Source organism: Alosa sapidissima, chromosome 16, assembly GCF_018492685.1.
Source record: "Alosa sapidissima isolate fAloSap1 chromosome 16, fAloSap1.pri, whole genome shotgun sequence".
In the NCBI taxonomy this organism is placed as follows: Eukaryota; Metazoa; Chordata; class Actinopteri; order Clupeiformes; family Clupeidae; genus Alosa; species Alosa sapidissima.
In genome coordinates this window covers 8788315-8810782 of record NC_055972.1, presented here as the reverse complement: position 1 = coordinate 8810782, position 22468 = coordinate 8788315, and the positions used below count along the sequence as shown (strand labels likewise).

Here is a 22468-nt window from a genome sequence, read left to right as displayed (position 1 = left end):
TTCTGCAGGAGGACCTGACCCTGTTGGTGCCGTTAAAAGCAGAAAGAAATGAGCCAACTCAAAAAAAGGAAGATGGAGAAACTCTCAAAGGTCAACAAATTGGCTCCCTACTGTCTGAGCTGCGCCGATCAATGTCCTTGTCTGAGATGTTGATCTTTAGCGGCCTCTCAAATTAATTTTTAAAAAATGGCAAAGAGCAAAAGCTAAAGCCTTTGTAGTTGGCTCACCCAACACTTCCTTGCCCAATTAATTTGCAGGAGCTAACCTCACCAACCACTGCTGACTTTGTTGTGTGTTCCAAGGAGACTATTTACAGGACAATTCCACAGCTTTCAGTAGGTCTGTTAATAAAAAAATAAATCAGCTCCAATACGAAACGCTACTCCTTGTCATTTTTCAAACCGAAGCTGAATCCTTATGAGACAGACGGATGTGCTGCTGCTCACTGTGCCATCTGCTCAGAACTACTGGTTCATTCATTAGCAAAGCAGATATAAATTGCTTTAGGTCCAGTAAACCCTGCCTACATTTGGCAGATTCTACATGCCTGCTACAAACACTTTTACAGACACATGAAACCTATTAGCTGGGTTCATTCCCGTCAGGGAAACCTTATTTGAATACATGAATAAAATATATGTGCCATATGCAGAATGCTCCTTTAGCACTTCTTCCTCAGAGCAAACATTTCATTTAGGAGCTGCTTAACAGTGCCAGTGCACCCAGCCTCCACACTTAACAAAATATCCCATTAAGATAGGCTTCCACTGTATCAAGTGTCCCTCTGTTTACGAGTTTCAAAACAACCCCCCCGGGGCTGTTGTCTGCGTTTGGCGGCGGCGTTTACAGTAGTCCGACGTTTCCTGTGGTAACGGGACACCAGCAGTCGCGCTTTAAAAATAAAATATCAAACTGTTTGATGCGCCCTCGCCGCCCATCCATCACCCCGTCACCGGCGAGCGCGCTCATCCCTCTTTACCGCCGGCCACATCATAAATCAACCGCCGGGGACACAGTCCAAATGAAACAAGCGCACTGGGCAACACCATCCACCATTCTCTCTCCCGGGCCGCCGTGCTGGGCTCAGGAAGGAGGGGAGCCGGGGGGGGGGGGGGGGGGGGGTAGAGGGAAAACAGCCCGATTACAGCACAAGCCACTGGAGCAGATTTCATTACCTCTTACTTGTGCTGATGCTACAATTCCCCCCCGCAGACGGATGTATGTGCTTTCCCACAACGCGGAAATTGGAGTGCTTTGGGCCGGAGGCACTGTGATCGCAGATAAAAAAATACCCCTGCCAATGTGAGCTGACGTCCGAAGCTGGTGTGAACAGCAGGTAGTCCCATACACACCTACTGAGGGAAAGGCAGCAAGCTGAACTACATAAAAATACACACCTCTTAACTTATTGTTTTTGTGAAATACCTCAGCCACAGAGGGGCTCGACCCTGGTCTCGCTATCAGGTGCTGAGAATTATAATGGCCTGCTACAATTCTCTGTATAAAGGTCTGTTGCTAGTGTTTCTTTCAAAAGTTTTAGGCAAAATACTTCATGTGAGACAGCCCTTATAAGGCCTACCATATATTTGGTCTTTCTTTACTGTCAAAATGAATTAAAACTTTCTTAGCTTGCTCTAAAGTATTGAGTTAAGCTTCTTGTGTGATGATTCACCCTTGCAGACATCTCACTGCTTAACACGCTCACTTATCTGCAGCTCCTACTGAACGTTCTCACTCTAGGATATCCCTGTAGTCGACCTACATTTTGTGCTTCAAAAAGAGGACATTAAAATGGTAAGACCTATGGATCAAGAATGCTTTATCTTTTGTTCCATTAATTAGGTTTTGGCTAAACCAGCCTATGCCTACCAGCCTACAGTGTCTGTTTAACTATGGGAAGAAATGAAGGGAGAACAGAGGCAAGCTGGAGTGCTCATGCAGAAGGTCAGTGGCTGGCCAGAGCAGTGGACTGGACTCGGAGAGCTCCGCTGCACTGCATGGGAGATCAAGTGTAAACAGGACTGGGAGGGACGTTTGAGGCATGGCTCGGCCACAGGCTTTTGTTCATCACATTAGGTGATTACTACATGCTCAGCCACTGTGTACTCTCCCCAACAAGTCCCTGGGCTTTACAGAGACTGCCCGCGCAATACCGCCCAGCACTGGGAGATGAGCACAAACACACTGAAAAGAGCATATTATATTTGTGTGTGTGTGTGTGTGTGTGTGTGTGTGTGTGTGTGTGTGTGTGTGTGTGTGTGTGTTTGAGAGAGAGAGAGAGAGAGAGTGGGTGGGTAGGAGTGACCCCGTCCATATCTGACCTAAAGTGGCCAGTGGGGAGCTCACAGAGAACACCGGGAAGCGGCCTGTCTCCTCATCTCTGACGGATTCACCCGGGAGTCAGCGCTCTGCCCCGCGAGGCACCTACGCCACAGGGCCCGGGATGCCCCGCCACGTCTCGGCCGCTCACTCAGGGAGTTAAGGCGACGGTGGCAAACAAGCACGGGAGGGAAAAAAAAACAAGCCGTGTCACAGCGAATTATAGAAACGAGCGCCAATGTCGTTCACAGAGGATGATTTCAGGGCTGAATCAGCTTCCCCAAACAGACAGCGCAAAAGCTTCACTTCATCATTTCAGTGCTCTTAGCAGCCATTGGCCAGTCGTCCCATGTGTCACTGGACAAACTGCCGCATGATGACAAAAACACAAAAAGTGTCATCTAACATTCTGAAACTGAAATGTCTTTACTCATGGCAAGCAAACATGATCATTTCATTTTTAAAATGAAAATGTGCATACAAGTATTAGTGATTCGGTCTTTTGTGTAATAGGCACCACACATAACAGCATAAGGTTGTGCTGTTGTGAAGATGAAAAAATAAATGATATATATTGAATGAAGATGAATAATAATGAATAGAGTTTGTTTTGCTTTTTATATTTTACATTACATTACATTACATTACATTACATTTGGCTGACGCTTTTTTAGCCAAAGCGACTAACAACATGGTAAACAGTTTAAGTTTTAGAGCAATTCTCAACAATTTTAGGACAATTTAACAAAACAAAATATTTACAAAACAAAATACACAACCTCAATACATAAGACGCCATTTTCACTGATGCATACTGAAAGGTCTTCCATGCTGCTGCTGTGCTGGAAACCCATTCCACTTCCTCTTACAGAGTTTTAAGCACATCCTCTGTAAAACTGCAGTGAGAAAATCCACATCACTAATCCCAAGACTTAGAGCCCTCATTTAACATGGCTGGGCCAGACAGCTCAGGTCTACAATGAGCACATCTTCCTCTTCCTCAGTTGCTTAATAGCCATCATTAATCAATATGGGATAAGTGCTCTGTATCACACTCATTTGTCAAAATAAGAGCGTGGAGTTCCCCAGGGACCAATCAGAGCAAGAGTGCAGCAGAGCCAGATTCTCTTTGCAGTCATGTGACCATTACAATGCCCACGAACACAGTGTCTTAATCCACTGAAATGAGAATATATTAACATATCACCAGGCAAATCTGGTCAATGTGGGTAGTACTAAACTATACATATGCATAATTCTGACAGATGTGAACATCAATAGTCCAGTCCTGTTCCATGTGATAGTAATGTAAAGTGTTCATGTTAAAATGACAAGCACAAGTCTTTACTCACCACCTTCCTCCCCCCTCCCCCCATCCCTTCTCTTTCTTTCTCTCACTCTCATTCTCTCTGCACATCTCCCACACACTCATGCGCACACACCTACAGTCTAGCATCCAGGCCTCTGTTGCTAAGCGACAAGCCAAGTACGATGAACTGCTCTTATGACTGTGACATTTGTCCAACCTGATTTCATCCCCCGAGAAAAGAAGGGGCATGCACAGGCTCTTCAAACGATTACATCTGCTTAGCCAACTTGCTCATAATTAATGCCTTTTTATTTTAATATGCCATGTGAAACAACACAGAACCTGTTAAGATGTTTACAATGTTCCTCTCCACTGTTTACGAACAAAAGGAAGCCCCTAAAGAATTTGAATCCAAAGAGACAACAAAAATAACCTTTCATGACCTTCAACGTCACCACAACCCAAGGTTTGTTTGAAAAATAAACAAAAGACAATTCCTCTAGTGGAACTAGGACATCTCCCCAAGCTGAATTCACATGACCATATCACTCTGATATTTTATCCCATATATGCCTTGTACATTCCAAACAGACACATCAAACCGTCCTTTTTCAAAAACACTGCAAGGTCAAGCAAACACTTCGGTCCATCTACTGCAGGGGGTGATGAAGGTCAGTGTGGGGACTCTGTAAACGCCCAGGTGATGGAGCACTAGAATCCTGACACATTATTAATAGACGTGGAGAGGTGGAGGAGCTGGCGGTGTAAACTCGTTACGCTGCACTTCAAACCCCTTGCTCCTGGGTTTACAAGACACATCCTCCCCAGAGCGCATGATGCTGTCCAACACCCAGGACATCTTCTCCAAATGTCAAAGGTACACTTGGAGCCGAGCTGGAGGAGGGCAGTGGAAAGAGAGGCCCTGGACTGTATGTGTGGAGGAGTGACCAAGCATAGTTTCTCAGATTAGTTGGCCTATTTTTAAAACATTATTAGACAGATTTATATTAAACATGCGGTCAAGGATGGTAGTCATTTCCTGAGAAGTACACACCTTTCAAGGAATACTGCTTCAGGCAGTGCATGTTAACCACATGGGGACCAGATTACTTTTTGTGGTGTGTGTGTTGGGGGAGGGAGGGTGTGTGTGTGTGTGTGTGTGTGTATGTTTACGAACTGTCAGAGATTACATTTGAAGCACTGTTGTCACTTTAAAGTAGATCTGGCATGAAGGAGCAGGGTGACTGTGGCATGCTTACAAAAGCATCTGAGCTGGACTGTAACCAGATCCCACGGAGTAGTGAGGACTTGAACCTCAGCACAACACTGGCCAGTGGACACACAAATACCTAAACCGGCCGGTCAGTCAGTCAGTCAGTCACATGTGGACATCACAAGTAGACTTTAGTTAACTCACCTCACTTCACCTTCACAAGTACAAACGGCACAGATCACAAGATCCAAGATCCATTTTTACCTGTCCAGCATTTTAACTAGGAGGCAAACAGATGTCTAAATATGAACTGCCTGCTTCTTGAATCTACTTTTTGAAGAAAACATTTCCTTTCATCAACTGCTTTGACAGATTTATGGAAAACTACGGAGATGAGAGTAAAAAGTGAAAATATTCATTTCAAATCAGTGCTTCAGAGAAACTTATGAAGCAAGGCCATTATTAACATATCCTGTGGTGGAGTGATTGCGTCTGATCAAACAGCACAGAGAGGTGGATCTCTGGAGGTGGAGATGACTGGTGTCTGGTGAGGCTGGATGCTCCTTTTCTCAGTAAACAGCCATTTATTATTCAGCATTTTATTGATCTGCGTCTCTCCACACTCCCATTGGCCATTAGAAACGCACAAGAAACACATGACTAATCTGTCAAGTGCGACGCTTTAAAGTGCGCAGCAGTGGAGCATAGGTGTGGTGTGGTGATGTGCGCTGGTGGTGTGTGGAGGTGTCCTGACGTGTGGAGGAGGATCGGGTGAGAGGGGAGCGTTGCCCGTGGAAGGTGCTGTGTTTCCTCCAGCACGGCTCACCAGGTAGGAGGAGAGTCCTGCGCTCGCCAAGAGACCTCATGGCCTCTAATTGGCCTCCGTCAGGTGTACGTGGAGCAGGAGGTGGGCTGAGCTCTCCTCTCTGACTCACAGAGCTCTCCACCTCCTGCAGAGAAGCCCTTTCTCTCTCTCTTTCTCACTCTCACACACTCTCTCTCTCTTTACCACTCTCACGCACTCACTCTCTCACTCTGACACTCTTTTTCTCCTCTGCTAATATTTCTTCCTTTCTCGCTTTTATGTGCTTTCTCTCTTTCTCTCTCTCCCACACACACACACACACACACACACACACACACACACACACCACACACACACACACACACACACACACACACGCTCCCTCTCACTCTGTAATGTTCTCCTCCCCCAACCTAAGCTTCAGCAGGCTCCAGTCTCATTAGCCCATCTCCAAAGGCTTTCTCTGAGGGCGTCAACTGAAGCGGCGGATCACATCATGTCACGGGCGTGAGTGGAGCTCAGGGGGCCCTCTGATGCATGGCCACTGCGTGACTGACTGTGGCTGCGGCACACTCATAGATTAGCACCTATCAGCCACAGTTTGCTTAATGTGCCTCCCTGTTGACACTTTCATTTGGCCATTTACTATGGGTTAAACCTCCACATTATGCTTGGAAATATGCTCAGTAGAAATGAATGGGTAAAAAAGTAGCAGTAAAATTAGATCAATTTTCCACTTATTTGCTTCAGACTATTCTGATCTGACACAGTTTGCCCAGACTATACTTCATTTCTTCTCACAAAAACAGAATGTAGAAAGTTAGTAAGTCCCATACTCTTCCTAAAAAGGTGTGTGTGTGTACTGTATGTGTGTGTGTGATGATGCCATCCTATAGTAGTAAGTCACCCCGTAATAAATATTGGCAAACTCCAAGGACAGATTTCTGCAATGGCAGGTCAGCCATTTTGCGTCCCATAAAACGAGTCTGGCTTCTGCAACATCTGAGAGGGAATAAGCTGTGTCATCAGTATGCTGCATCTCCGTGTCAAATATGATGATGTTGCACTAGGCTAGCTGTGAGTCCCTATCAAGTCCTCAACATCTCTTACACCCCCCCGCCCCCCATGCCATGGAACACAATACCCCCACTGGAGGGAGAATCCAGCAAGTAACACTTTTGGCCCTCATATGATGAACCTTTAAAACACTCCACTGGCTGCACTGGGGTAGGCACGGCCTGACCAATCAGAATGACAAGTAAACTTAAAGTGCATTCTAATCTGGTTCTGTGTGATTTTTAGCATCTCTTTTTTTAATCTGTGATTATGGCTAGTGTTGAAATGATGTCTACAATTTCCCCTTGGGGATCGATCGATCGATAGATAGATAAGTATAAGTATAAGTATAAGTATATATACTCTTTTGATCCCGTGAGGGAAATTTGGTCTCTGCATTTATCCCAATCCGTGAATTAGTGAAACACACTCAGCACACAGTGAACACACAGTGAGGTGAAGCACACACTAATCCCGGCACAGTGAGCTGCCTGCAACAACAGTGGCGCTTGGGGAGCAGTGAGGGGTTAGGTGCCTTGCTCCAGGGCAAGGGCACTTCAGCCCCCCAAAAAAATAAATATAAAAAAGATAGATATTGATCTATCTATCTATCTATCTATCTATACATACTGTGATATTTGATCAGACTGACGGACAGGTCCAGCAAAAAAGAATATTCTGAGCAGAGTATCCAAACTAATACTTCTTTTATTATGCTATTTCTTGGCCGGCTGTGTCTTTGTCTCCCGTAGAGATAATAGATCATTATGAATAGCAGTGTAGTTGGATTTGAAAATGCACCAGTCAACACCACAGATGATCTAAGGAGACAGAAAAATATCTGAATGATGCAGTAACATGAAATAAGAAAACTCAGCTTTTTTAAGCTTTATGTAAAAATGCAGCTGCTTTACAGCTGTTCTTTAGGATAGCTTTGGGAACACAGCCAAACAGCCTGGGCACTGGCCTCCAGGAGATGCCCCTGATTTTATACTACAATTTCTTAAAGGAAAAGGGGAAACACATGAACCTTCAGTTGGATGCCCATTATGAGAGTGATGGGTCTTCCCATAGAGCAACCTGCCCTTGGCAACTCAGAAGAAAAGGACAAACAGGGCCTCTGGGTTTGACTACATGACCCAACATCTCATGACCCAACATCTCATGCAAGCTCAGCTGGCCAGTAAAGACAGGAAATGGGCCTGTCTGGTGGTGAAGAGATTCCGTTGCAGCAGTGCATGCACAGCATATAAGGTGTGAGGTATTAGATGGCTATTTTTGACAACATCATCTTTTTACCTTATTGATTTATGCATACCACGCCAGAGACACCCAGTGTACAATCCAACCACCAAACAGCATGAATTATGCAGACAAAGTATCTGTGTCCACAACACAACAAATCAGCACGCCTGGTCTGAATTATTGATATGGGATTCCACTTGTAGTGCGACTCCTGTTACTTGGATGAGACTCGGTAGCTCAAGTACACTCTAGGACACAGGACATAGATCACTGTTGACACAAAACACCCTGGTTAGTCAGCAGTAAAAGAGCCCAAAATGACATTAAAAAGAGTCTTAATCCAAGGACAACTAAAGACCTTAGTCTTAGCATTTATTTTCAAGAGGTTGATGATAATAACCTCCAAAAGGAGTTGCATAATATCAAAATTAGATTTTAAGAGCTGTTGTTGTACACACTCATGGGATATTGTGCAAAGAAAATGTTCTGTCAGTCTTCAGTATTAATTGTTAACTTACTGTTAGCAATTTCCATAAATCTAAAGCACTATGGTGAAATGGGTTTTGAACTCTTGATTCAACTGACACTACTGCATGTGTGTGATGGAGGTCCTCTCCAAATACCCTTAGTAGTGACTTATGGCTTCACTAGTATTTGCCATAAATACATTGGTTAACTGTGGTGCAGACCAGTGCAACATGGTGTGACAACTAGTATAACAAGACGGATACGTTGTCAGTGAATTATTTAAATGAGCTCGTATACTGCATTTGGACGCATCTATGCACCAAATTCAAGTCTGGTATCAAATTAGAATTCAAGGGTGGTGAATTCCACTAGAAGCTTAATGCCAAACTCTTGCTGGTCAGTAGCTTGATCCTAAGTCTGTAAGAAAATACACACTTCTCAGTGTCTGGTGGAAATCTCAAACAGCGTCCAGTTATTTGAAATTAAATACATTTAAATAAACATGGGTCTTCTTTGTGATTCACTGTTGACGTCTTTAAAGTCCACCTGTCTTAACTGGGGACGGCACTGGTGATTAGTCTTGAGGATCAGCTCAAAGCAGAGATGGATCCTGGCCAATGAATCTGCACACTCATGGAATGAATCAAACCAAAAGGAAAAAGAAAGTTCTAGAAAGAATCTATGAATGTCAACAACAGACATCATTTTGAACGTACATTAACATCACTAATCTATGCGGATAACGTCATGGCGATGAGCATCATTCCAATTCAAAGCTGGCTGCATCAACAGCTCTTTGCTCTGCTGCAAAGCTAAAGAAGTGGACAGCGAACGGTAATTGGACTGACAAAAGAACAAATGCATTTTGCCTCAAAACACAAACATCTCATCAGACTAATGCCCTGAACAGTCAAGCATAATTTTTAACATCCAGCGGCCGTGCAATTTGAAATGGCATGATTAGAATTTTAACTGTGCCACTTGTCATTACTCCCTGACTTCTCCCAGTCCACTCAGACAACCCTTTTGTTTTTAATCCCCACCGCTGTCTCGTTGCTTTGTCTGAAACGATGCTTTGCACGGCAACAAAGGGGGCCTCTGCTCGTCATGTGTCAGTCTCGCTAACTGATCCCTGAGCAGATAGGGCGTAACCTGGGCAGGGGTGAAGCCCCGGCCATCGCCTCGCTCCCTGAAAGTAAAATTATGCCGCCGTTCGGTCAGCCCATTATCAGCTCCACTGGACAAGCTCAAAAGACGAGCCGTCCAGAAAGCAACGTTGAGGAACGGGCACGCAGCCACGCCACAGCTTGCCATGGACTGACCAATGAAAAGCATGAGGTCATCTCCAGGTATCTTTTTTTTTTTAGTTTCTTTCTTCTTCGGACATGTAGGCGAGACACCAGAGCAGATCTGACAGATAATCAGTCAACTGCGCACTCACAGGAGAGAGCACGAGGGGAAAGGATGGCTCCCTTCCAGGAGAGAGAGAGAGGAAGTAGTGGGCGCTCTAATGGGGGAGGCCGAGGGGGCGAACATGCACATACATGGAGTCAGTCCCGCTAGCTAAATGTCAGGCTTCCCGGGGGCCTCAAGTGGCCAGCAGGGAATAAAACAGTCAGGACAGGGCTGCCTGCCTTGCCACGCTCATAAATCTCACACAGAGCCTCTTAATATAGCCGCCGGGCTAAATCTGATTGTGCCGCTGCCTTGACTGTGCACTTTGTGAAAGCGCTCGGGAGCGCCGGCCGTGTGTGCAGATGCAGAGAGGGGTGACCCCCAGCATTAGCTTAATGAAAGCTCAGATGGTGATGCGCTGTGACAAAGTATTGCGGTCCTGTGGTCAAATCACATAGGCTAAGGCGGCACACCACAGTTCATTTGAGTCCTGTAAACAATAGGAACAAGATGCCAAATCTGACCACTGCTGACTCAAGTGTTTTTAGTGGACGAACAGCACAACGTTTGGCATTTTGTGTGTGCTGGTCTCATGATGATGGACAAACAGCATCTCCCAAAAAGATGAGAATATGCCTGTAATTAATAACCAACTGTGCCCATTTTGATTTCTTGCATAGCTAACAGGGCACAAATCTGAATGAAGCCTGTTAGCATTAGTTTCGGGTCACACATTTAAAAATCTGTTCCCATGCTGTCCACTGATTACACTCATTTCTCTCACGACCTCAGACAACTCTGACCCTGACCCTTCTTCCTGGAGGTGAAAGGCTGGTGCCGAAGGCCACCACCGCTCAGACCACCTCCTGCTTTCTATTCCTGGACGAGCTGGACAGTCCACTCCTTACAGGGAGAACAGCGCACACTCAATCATCAGTGAGGGAGAAAATGAAATGAAGTGAGTTTATCCATAAGTAAGGAACAGACATGGGCCAAGGAGAGACTAAGACAGGATTAGGCTTCAGTCAGCTTCAGCAGCAGTGAGAGAGCTTCTCTGTGTGTTCCAGAGGTCTGGCGAGGCTGACTGGGCAGAGAGGGGGGGGGGGGTGCCTTTCCCACAGCAGGTCGGAGCCAGCTGCTGCCCGTGCTGCTGGGCGGCTGTGGAGCATGGCGGAATGGCTTCTGCCCGCATGCCTCTTGAGCGTGTGCCAGCGTGCCTCCTCCTGCAGCGAGGATCACCCTAGGACATGGCTCCGCCAGAGTGCCTGCCTGCCCAGCCCTCACCGTCCACCCCAGCTGTCCAGCATCTCACAAACCACCACAAACCACAGCATCAGACCAGCGCGCATCTATCAGAAACAAAAACACTCAACACCTTGAATATGGTACATTTGAGCACACATGAGGATGTGCAAGACTATTGTTAGGGGAATGGATCAAGCAGTGAACAGACCGTCCCAGTAGTGGATTCCTCACAGTGACTTCCCTGATCAGTGGACTGAACACAGTGCTACTGCACTTTCATCTATGGCCAGAGCCTCAGCATTATGTCCAAATGCTACTAGCGTCCCAGCAGTGATCCCAGGGGCAACGATCAATGTCTCCTCTCTACGCACAGCCTTTAGCGCACGACTAGCATAGCGCATCACAGCCTGCCCTATAATTCATACTTTAATCTGCTCAGAGACATTAGTGCGTTTTCTAAACTGTGAACACTAAATTCCCCATTGCGTCTGTGACGGTCATGCAGTGCCCTTGCTACTCGATGTATCCAAACACTCTCTGAATTTCAATGCTCGGTAAAAGCTTTGAATCAAATGCGTGCTAGACAGGATCACCCCAGGGGGCAGAGCTGGAGTCATCTCTCTGATTTCTGAGATGATTTTAGCTCAACGCTGACTAGCTGGGAGGTTCAGATGGCAATGATTTAAGACCAAAGGCAACGGTCACAAATAGGTTTAGATTGATTGATCAATAACCTCTCTGGCTCTTACCCATTCCATCTTCTAGATTGCATTTTGCGTTTTTCAAAAATGACTTCCCACAAAACAATAAATCTTGTATGTGTGTACTATATGGTGTGCTTTCAATATGAATCTATGTATTCCATAAGGACTAGTCTCATTTTTCTCAACCAAACAGAGGAAGCGGGCTCCCGATGTTCTCCCATGCCCACTCAGTGTTGATCCAGAGAGGCTGGCTTCCCAGCAGCTACACCCACGTGCCTGCTCTGCTGTATAGCTCACTGCAGGCTGCTTGAACAAGGCAGAGGACTGCTTTCATTTCATTTGGCAGGGAGGGGGTATCCCCTCTGCATTCTTTTATTCACAGCATAGAATTACTGCCGTTTCAAGCCTCCACTTATAATCAGCTGAGAAAAAAAAAAAGATGTAGAACAACGCCTGGAGTGGTCAATACAGCATTCAACGTCTTCATTTAGCCCATCATATCAAATACTGCTGCAGCAGTGATTTCAGCAGCTGCATCGGCACAGCAGCAGCAGCAGCAGAGGAGGGTGGTGTGAGGGAACATTCCGTGGGCTTCCACAGTCAGAAAACATTCAGGAGTATGGAAGGAGCTATGGCGCACTGAGCTCTCCATGGTGCTGAAAAGCTGGATTTGAACAGAATAGCAGAGCATAGTTTATGCATTCCTCTCAACCTCTGCAGTTCAGCACAAGTACCATGCCAGAGTGAGGCATATGGATTCACTATCCAAGATATGCAAAACAGCTACACCATCCCTTAATAGGTTCGAGCTAAGCTAGAACAAGTGCTCGATAAATAAAAGCGAGTGTTACATTTTTCTTGTTCACTGAAGCCTACAGTCAAACCTTGAGCGACATTACCAGAAGCTAAGAGACACATTGGCCTGGGCAATTCGATAAACCAGTATAAGCATCAATTTATAAATCAGATTTGACTTATTTATGCTATGGTTTGGTGACTGAAGTATATGACTGATTATATGGTTGTCTTGATAAACAACTGTAAATAACGGGATTTCTAAATTGCACTGAAGGCTTCTGCTTCTCAGAGAGAAACTACTACTTCTACTTCTAGAGTTATTCAATCAGCAGACAGTTGTCCATGGGCACTGACAGTATGCGCATTACAGGATAACAGATTTAAATTGAGTACCAATGTGCTAGCATAATATGCTACATCACCTTTGCTAAACTGTTTGAGTGGCTAAGCTAAGTATTTGGATGATGTATTATAATGAAACCAACAATTATCAGTTGCTCGGCATGAGGGGCCTTTTCAGAGGCATGACACAGTGGCAGTGCTCTATACAATAAGAAAGGGTCTAGAAAATGGCATCAAATATGGGAGTTGGGATAGGATTATACTGAGGCCATTGGTAACTGGACAATGAAAAGTATCATGGATTTCCCTGTTGAAGGCGCAACCCTTAATGAAATGATTTAGAACACATGAACTAGCACTCTACTGAATGATACTACAAAAAACATGTAGCCGCACCATACAGTAATATCCTGTGTATTAGCTGTATTGTGTGTAAACCGCAGGACAGTGATTTATGCAAGTTAAAAAAACAAAACCATATTAATATCATATTAACTGCCCCAGTGTATTAACCTCATAGCTGAAGATAAAAATCAATGTATAAACCCTGGCTAATAGTTGGAAAATGACGGTATTCTTTTTGCATTAGAAGAGTCAAGTTATTAAAATGGAATGAAGTGAGCACAAATGCTTTGTAGAATGTGTCCTGCTGTTAACATTTGATAGAGTATTTATCATGGAAACTGGCCGACAGTTAACCCTCAGGCAAGCATACAGCAAACATCTCCTACCACGAGCTGTGTCCTCGGGGAGGCCCCTGAAACTGAATACACCATACCATGGCTATTGACTGATTAATACTTTGTCTTCACTGAATGGCCGTGGCTGACACCAAACAACGGAGCAGTGCATCATCCATTTTTAATGAGATGTTCGCCGTAAACTTGAGCTTAGCATACAGCATCTGTACATGATACAGCACATCTTCTTTTACAAAGCTTGTGTCACTCTGTCCACCTCAGTTTACATAGTACCTTTGGTATGCTGGTAATGTCAGATTTCAGAGTAAAAATAATATGCAGAGGTCTTTCTTTTTAGAAAGCTGATAGACTGAAACATCATTTTCAAAAGACTGGTAGCATTATGTCTGTGTCTGTGTCTATTTTTATTTGTCCTGACCCATTGGCCACTGAAAAAGCATCCATGAAAACATTCATCTCATTATGGTCCTTTCCAGAATGAGAATGAAATGCCAAAAGACACTGGACTGCCATGACAGCCTGCCACTGGCTCCATAGTCTGTCCTGGTCACTGAGGGGAAATGGAGCCGCATTACAGTGCCAGGCGGCCAGTGAGGCTCAGCATCCGTGGAGATCCCTGAAGGTCATTCCTATGTCCTCTACTCTGTGCTGTGCTGTGCTGTGCTGTGCCTTCTCTCTCTCTCTCTCTCTCTCTCTCTCTCTCTCTCTCTCTCCTCTCTCTCTCTCTCTCTCTCTCTCTCTCTCTCTCCTCTCTCTCTCTCTCTCTCTCTCTCTCTCTCTCTCTCTCTCTCTCTCTCTCTCTCTCTCTCTCTCTCTCTCATTCCCTCTTTCTGCTGTGCTGAAAGCATCAATTATGATGTGAAGCGCATTTTCATGTCTGAAAATCACTGTGTGTCTTTCCTCTAGTCGTGCCAGAGGGACAAGGCCAGCCGGCGTGGAACAGCTACAGCCACGCCTCTGAATGAGCTTTCAAAGCTGAAGGGCTCTTGCATGTGCCATCAGAACTGGCTGGCTGCAGTGGTACACAATGGCACACAATTCCACCGGCATTTCCATGGCATTTCCTTTCTCATTTCCAAACTCAAGGCAGCAGGCGTTGGACACTTTCTGCCCACTGCCACGGCTGCCTCTGTGGTGACATCAAAGGCAAAAACAGTGGATTTACCTCAGAAACAACTGGAAGGATGACAAGAGGCTTTTTTCGCACACCACAGCCAAAGCCAAGCCACCCTTTTATTTTTTCGAAGAGCTCTCATAATTGGATCATCAGCGTCAAGTTTTTCATTTTCTAAAATTAGCTGCCCGAACAATAAAATCATCCACAGTTTACCACTCAGCCATACAACATACATGCCCCAGCTGACATGCTGATATGGCATGTGCCACAGGTCAACCACAGATGATAGGCCATGCAGCTTTGCCTGAAGATGGGCACTTGTGTTGGGCAATTGAGAGACAACAGCTGAAACAGCTGGCTCTATTGCCCAGGGCCACAGGGCTGCGATCTCTAAGCACAGTCACAGTCGCTGCCACGCAGGCCTCTCTCTCCAAGCTCACTCCTGGAACAGATATGCTAATAGTTTTCCAGAGCCAAAATGGCCTCCCTTGGATCAGGTGGCTTAGGAAGCAGCAGGGCCGCAGCAAGGCATTCTCACTGCCTGAGCTTTTTCCTGGAGTCAGGTAGACCTTTCCCATTGAACCATGACCCAGAATAGCTTCAGAGGGTGATGAAGGCCTTTTAATAGCACGGTGACAGCCGTGACAGGCAGGACATGAACTCTATTTCTACATCATGTTATACATGGCTTGATTTGATATATGGCATTTATTAACATGCGTTAGGCCTATTAACCATTGGTGCCCTGAGAACACTACACAGGGTAAGTTCCTACAATGAAACTGCCACACTTACTTCGGAGTAAAAAAATGAAAAATGCTGATTTTCCCAGCAATCCAACGAACTGATCAAACTTTTAGCGCTCAAGTTCATTGCTGGACTAGAACACCAGAACTAGAAAACAAGAGCTCATTCTCCACTAGTCAAAGCAAAGGCTCAAGCAATGAACCTACCAAAAGGATGTCACAGGGCAATCAAAAGGATTTCATTCACTGCAATAAACTAAGAACACTCAACCAGGCTTCATTAATCATAATAGAGTCATACTGTAGAGTGCTCGGACAAAAGAGACAATACATTTAGGTGACACTTGCTCAAATGATAGTTTGTTGGGCGTAATATTATGTTCCTTGTATCATTCTCTGGCTTTAGTCTTCTTTAGTCTTTTTCTTGCACAGTACATTATCTGTGTGGCCAGCACACTGGGGTCCAGTTAGTGAGCGCGACAGCTGAACTCAGGGCGTGTGCTCTCAGCTCGTCTGGCGAAATGCACCCGGCGCGTTGCCAAGCACGAGGGGATACACAGGCACACAACAAACCCCTTCGGTAGGCATGCCCACAATCCTGTCTGCATTAAAGACAAACAAAACTCTAGGCTCTGTCTTTGGGCATCTCTTCAGTATCTATCCATGTGCCATGTAAAACTCATAGCTCTCTGTTACATTGTTGCAACTGTTCCTCAGTGTACGAGGGAATATTTCCACTGTGTTAGGATTGATGTCACGTTCAGCCACCGGCAGGACTAATCACAGGCCGACAAGCTGAAACTTTTCAAGCAAAAGTGATTTCTGGAAAAACAGCTTCATGGTGTTTGGATTCAAAGGAAAGAAAACAAATAGATTTGATGCTGTGTTGTGTTTATCAACACAATTTAAAATAGATTCACTTTCAATCATCTGACAACTGAAAAGCACCTTTTCATGTTTGGTTGTCCAATTGAAAAGATAATGTTTTTTTAGAATGCAAGATGTTTATGTTCTGTGCTCATTGTTTGTCCAGAAATAGTTATTTAACAGTGCATGTACTTACTACATTCAAAACTAATTCCACTGCAATTCATGCTTGAAGCACATACAGTTCCTAGTCCTTTGCATACAATCAACTGCTTTACACTGACCTACATAATTCATGTGGGCTTGATGTTTTTAAAAAAAATGCAAAATTGCATAAGGTCCAACCAGTCAGTACAACCAAAGTCCTTTTAGGCCAAGTCCCTCCACTCGGTGGCCATATACCAACGCTTTATGGGCACTCATCGGGCACAGTCTTTGGGTCGAACTGCGCGTGCGCAAGGCTTGACGACACCAATATTGCTCCAGCGGCTAGATCACAACACATGATTGGCACGATGTCTTCACAACACACCATATGATTGGCTCAATATATTCACATCACACCACATGATTGGCTCAATGTATTCACATGTCAACGTTTTGCCGAGGAAGGGGTGGGATATGTGTAGACAACGGCCATATTGGCGTGACAAACTAGCCCCATGCATTTCTATGGAGTATTTTTTGAGTGCTGTGTCTCCACATTAGAAAGTCTCTGGTACAACTATGCCAAGATTCATCAAGACATGAATGTTCCTTTCTGTTCCGTAGTATGCTCTTGGTTTGGAAGCCTCATAAGGCACTGCGCATTTCCAAATCCTAACTAGGTAAGGGCAGCCGTGGCCCACTGGTTAGCACTCTGGACTTGTAACCGGAGGGTTGCCGGTTCAAGCCCCGACCAGTGAGCCGCGGCTGAAGCTGCCCTTGAGCAAGGCACCTAACCCCTCACTGCTCCACCGCTCCGCCGCCGTTGTTGCAGGCAGCTCACTGCGCTGGGATTAGTGTGTGCTTCACCTCACTGTGTGCTGAGTGTGTTTCACTAATTCACCGACTGGGTTAAATGCAAATTTCCCCTCACGGGATCAAAAAAGTATATATACTATACTAATGCCACCACTCCATATACATCAGCACTGATTTGGTCTCAGGCCAGTGCAGCGTAGGATAAAGGCCAGTGGTGGTAAAGGGCTGAGGACATGCTATCCTATCTCCCTCTTCTCACCCCCACAGGCTCAACATCCCCAGTTTGTCCAATCTAAGGCCAGAGTCCCATTACTAACGCCATGCCAAAGGAACCTGGCTCACTAGTCAGCTGCACTGCGCGATCACATTTCAGTCCCTTAATGCTCCTAACAAGCATGTTCCTGCTGCAACCCAAGTGTCAAAAGCCCTCTGCAAAGTCACCCTACCAAACTTCAGGAGAGGCTGTGTGCATGGGCTTTTCATCTGCTCCGACCATTGCTGCTTTTCCAGAAAATAAGAGGCAAAGCGACACTGGGTGCATTCTTAAAAGCTCGAGCACCAGGAATCCAATCAGGAGAACAATTACGGAGGAATACGCCGGCAAAATTGTCTTGGCCTTTATGATCAACCAGGCGGCCTTCACTATTTCACCAGCCTGGGCTGTTAATGGAGTATCTGAATTGGAGTGTCCTCAGATAAGACACGACACACTGAGCTGATTGTGCTTTAACAACTTCCATCAGAAGAGCTCAAGCAGAGAGGTCAGTCTCAGCCGGACCTGCAGACCCGGCTGTGCAGTTTGATCATCTAGTTAATAAATTGATAAGATCGACTGGGGACTTTGCATATGTCATTAACCCTTCCCATTTTAATAAATGAAAGCTACCCAGTCCTGTATGATTGGTGATATTGACTTGCCTTATAGAAGAATGGAAATTACAGTAACCAAACCTCCAAATCAAAACAAAACACTCAAATCTGCCTCTGCCTAGCCCATGGTATACCTATTTTTGACTGACATCTTAAGATTGATTTGCATCATTGATTGCTCTTTGTGTATTAGTAAACTGAATAAGTGATTACCTCCATCATCCTGCCCAGTGAGTTGATACATCTGTACATTGATGATGTCATTTAAAGTGAGGGTAAGCTATTGTTTTCAATTTGTCAAATACCACTGGTACTACTGCCAGTAAATCAGTGGAAGGTTGGATTTCTTTGAATAGAAATGTGTAACAACAGTCTCCTACAGCTCCAACTGCCTCAGATTATAGTTCAGGATAATTGAAACCAACACAGAATGACAATCTTTTGCTGTTTGATAAACAGTTACAATAATAAGACACAGGAAGCTGTCTTACTTTCAATTAAACAGAGACATTGTACATCACAGTATTGTATACAGAGCATATGGGAATCCCAGTTATTCTTACTAGCTGATAACACTGCCAACACAAAATGGTCACTTCAGAGTCATTTATTTACTTATAAAGCATGATGCTGGTTAATGGTCCATGATCATACAGTCATATTGGCTTGTAATACTGTGTACCATCCACATGAATACCACATCCCATCAGCTGTGTGAGAGTCCACACCTGTGTGAGAATATGGGTACGGTCCTATAAAACCCTCAAGAACTCTGAAGGGTTCAATTACTTTCTTTAGTCAAATGAACACTGTTAAAAGCCACCCCCAAACACATTTCCCAGTTTCCATCTCAAAAGAATTAGGTACCAGTTGTAGGCCACTTTGAGGTAAACATGAGACATCTCAACTAACATAATGGACAGAGAGCAGTTCCACAAACATGCTGCCCTAAGATTAATTAAGCATGATTCCACTTTTGATAGCTGCATATCATTATGGTTTTACTAAACATAAAATGTTATATTTGGCACATTTCCTCAAATTGTTAGTTCTTTTTAAAAATCAGTGGCTTGGATAAATGAAGCAGATATTGACTGCTTACCTTAGTTTTGATGTTACAGTGGCAGCAGACAGTCCACATGTATTTGAGGGTCCTCCACAGGAGAATGATGAAGAGACCCCCGAAGAACGTCACCATGGATGAGGCAAGGAATGCCCACCACATGCGCTGACCATTGTTGTCACAGGGAACATCTGGTGAAAACGGGATGATCACATCCATCTTGGATATAGAGACAGAAGAGTCCGAATTTCTATTATAATTGATATTATTACTCATTATAGAGCTGCTGCTGCCATAGGAAACGTTGCCATCTGCCACGGCTAGCATCTAAAAGCTTTGGAGAGCTCCTGCCAGCGCCCCCAACCCCAGTCATCAGCCATATTGCTTCAAATATCCCTCACGATCGTTCTATATTTTTATCCAGTTCTCCACAATATGAATATTCTTTTAAAAGAAAACAGTTCTTCTCGGTGAAATTGGATTGTAACAGCGAGTCTCTGTCCCTCTGCTGGATGCATTTAAATCCGCATTAATGACGACTTATCGTTTTCATTTTGAGGGGGGTTCCAAAACGCTCAGAATAAATACCACCTCAAAGAAATATTCATACTGCAGCCAATGCGGCTGTTGTTATTCACAGCTGCGTTAGATGACCCGTGACAACAGCCAACTGACGATAGCCTATTCTCAATCAACTATACGTGCGAACGCGCTGCTTTCCATCCAGCTACACGGTCACTTGAAGGTAGCAGATCGATTTCGGTCTCACCAACGCCAAGTTAATCGATAGCTTCGGCTGTTTTCAACTGGAGGACGATATTTTGAGTTTCCAGTCGTTCACTTGCGCTACGCAACGAAATAAACTGCCTCAAACGACGGCATTTCCCTTAGCATATTCGCGCATAATGGCATGCAATAGCATAAATGTCGCCGTCCCCACTCAATGCCTTCAGCCTCTTGCGGGCGGCCAGCTGATAACGCCCGTCAGATCTGCTCCAGAGATGGCTGGGGAGATTTACAGGTAGGAAGGCGGAGCCAAGTCACAATAATAAAGATGGACAAAACGCTCTAAAGCTGCGCGACTGCTTGTTCGCTCGTATCTGCATGATTCTTGTAACACATTAAATATAATTTTAATTATTTTACAGGCGAAAAAACACTAGGCTATTCCCGTTCAGCATGTGACATTATTACGTTGCGACGCGGTTTTCTGCAGTTTAGGCTCTGCACACTACGTCTTCGCCACAACCAACAGTGATGCAACAACAGCCTTTAATTCAAAATCACGCTGCCATCTTATGTTGTTTTATGTCGCATAACATATAGCGGGTCACACAAACATTTCCACCTATAGTAAATGGAATCGGACAGCATATATGTTTTTCCTCGCGTTTCTTAATCAATGTGAAACCAGGGCACTCCGACTTGAGGTTGAACGCGTCAAGTGAGGTGCGCCCTTCCACAAGGGCAGGGATTTGGTGCGTGGACGAAAGTACCTGTTGAGCCTTTATCGAATTACTATTTGGTACAGGCTAAATGCTTCTCTTAATGCTAATTCTAGGCTGTTTAAAAATCACGTGACCTAAACAATTCCGAGCATGCTTTATAGGTGCAATTAGGCCCTACATAAGGCAATGATTAAAAGTAGAAATGAACCTTTTTACACCTGGAACAGCAGCATTAACCTACAGGCTAAAGGCTTCTCTGGAAGTGGCGTGATTGACAACATGATGTCCCCTGTCAACTTTGAAAAGTAAACACAAATAAAACTGAAGCAGGTGTAGAAAAGATGACATGAATGTTTTCTTAGAGTCGTATTTACAGTCTGAGCCTACAGACCTACATCTGGGCCTAGGCTACACTGAAATAGCCACGGTAACAAAATCTTACCAAGCTATGGCCTTCCTCAAACTTTTACCGCATGTAATGTGTGCGAAAACTAATCTGGAAACTATAGCCTACCCACTAACCAAGTTATCATCACTGACATGATTTAACTAAGTATGTGCAAAGTAAATCAAGTAGCTTGTTGAGTTAACCCAGGAAGGGTGCAAAGTAAGCATGGTGTGTGCCTCCGTGTAGCCTAATGGATATGCTACAGATAGGCATGGCATAGCCTATTTTTCACGTTTTTCAGTCAATTTAAATAAAAGACCAGGTAATAACGTGAAAATATGTAATATCATTACATAGTATATGCTATTCAGTCTCTCAGGGACTATTTTCTCCATTGCATGAAGAACGTGGTTGTTGGTGGTAGCCTAAGTAGGCTTTGTGGATTTCTGAGTGCCTGCAAGTCCTCCTACTGGACAATTCAAGAACTGCATAGTCACAAAATGCAGCATCTCCTGTCTCAAGCATACTACTTTTACTTGAAACAAATCAGATATCATAGGCACATTTAAAATATTTCTAATTACATGTGCATGTTTTTGATTTGATCGGTTATAATTAACAGTTTAACATTTCAGATAAAACTCCATAGGTCTATGATTTATTTTACAACAAGCACGTGTTAATGGTGTGTCAGAATGAGTGAGTGTGCTCAGTGACAAAAATGCAAACAGACCTAAGCTATGAATTGTAATGTACAACCAGCAGTTGGTGTAAATATCTGGTTTTGAAGGCCAAGTTTCAATGCAGTTATTTATGGTGGGCAACAGGATCCTTGACTGATCATCTTCCAAGAAAACCCAGCCAGCTGTCGAATGAGCTGGTCTAGGAACTGGTTCCTACAGGAGCCAGAGGACAGGTCTGTTACACTGCTGACAGATGTAAAGTTTAACCTGGGATCAATCAGGTGCTAATACATAATTTGAGGTCAATAGGAAATATGTTGGGGAATATGCTGACAGACCTCGAGCTAAATGATCAAGATATTAAACAAAAAAAAAAAGAACACCCTTGAATTCTTCAATGACACTCATTCTTGGCTTAAGCTGAGAAAGGCCAGGCTTACCCACCCAACAAAGATGACCAATAGTCAGCCTCGCATCTTCTCAAGTTCAGATGAGTTGTCAGCAGCTGTCTTGAAACAGATACTGTGGCGGAAGACTCTAACCCTTTCTAAAACAAGCATAAGGGGACTTGGAGGACATGTTGTAGCCTATTGGGCCATATGCAGTGCTTGCAACAGGATGGGTGGAAGTGGAAGTCTACACTGGACTAGAGGTCTCAGGCCAAGTGGCAAGTATTGCATTCAATGAAATTGAATTTCCAGCCTATTAAAGAAGTAAAACCAT

General features: G+C 44.5%; 1 protein-coding gene across 18 annotated transcripts in view; it reads right to left on the bottom strand.

Annotated features, from left to right (window-relative positions):
- Window positions 1-20396, bottom strand: part of kcnma1a (potassium large conductance calcium-activated channel, subfamily M, alpha member 1a) — a 139447-nt gene extending 119051 nt beyond the window's left edge. For 5 of the 18 annotated variants that reach the window (XM_042065400.1, XM_042065399.1, XM_042065401.1 and 2 more), the window contains exon 1: window positions 19266-20390. In XM_042065400.1, coding sequence (XP_041921334.1) covers window positions 19266-19553 — 288 coding nt within the window. In that variant the 5' untranslated portion in view covers window positions 19554-20390. Of the gene's footprint in view, window positions 1-19265 lie in introns of all 18 variants that reach the window. The other 13 variants (XM_042065387.1, XM_042065389.1, XM_042065390.1 and 10 more) reach the window with 7 other exon arrangements.
- Window positions 20397-22468: the final 2072 nt, after the last annotated feature.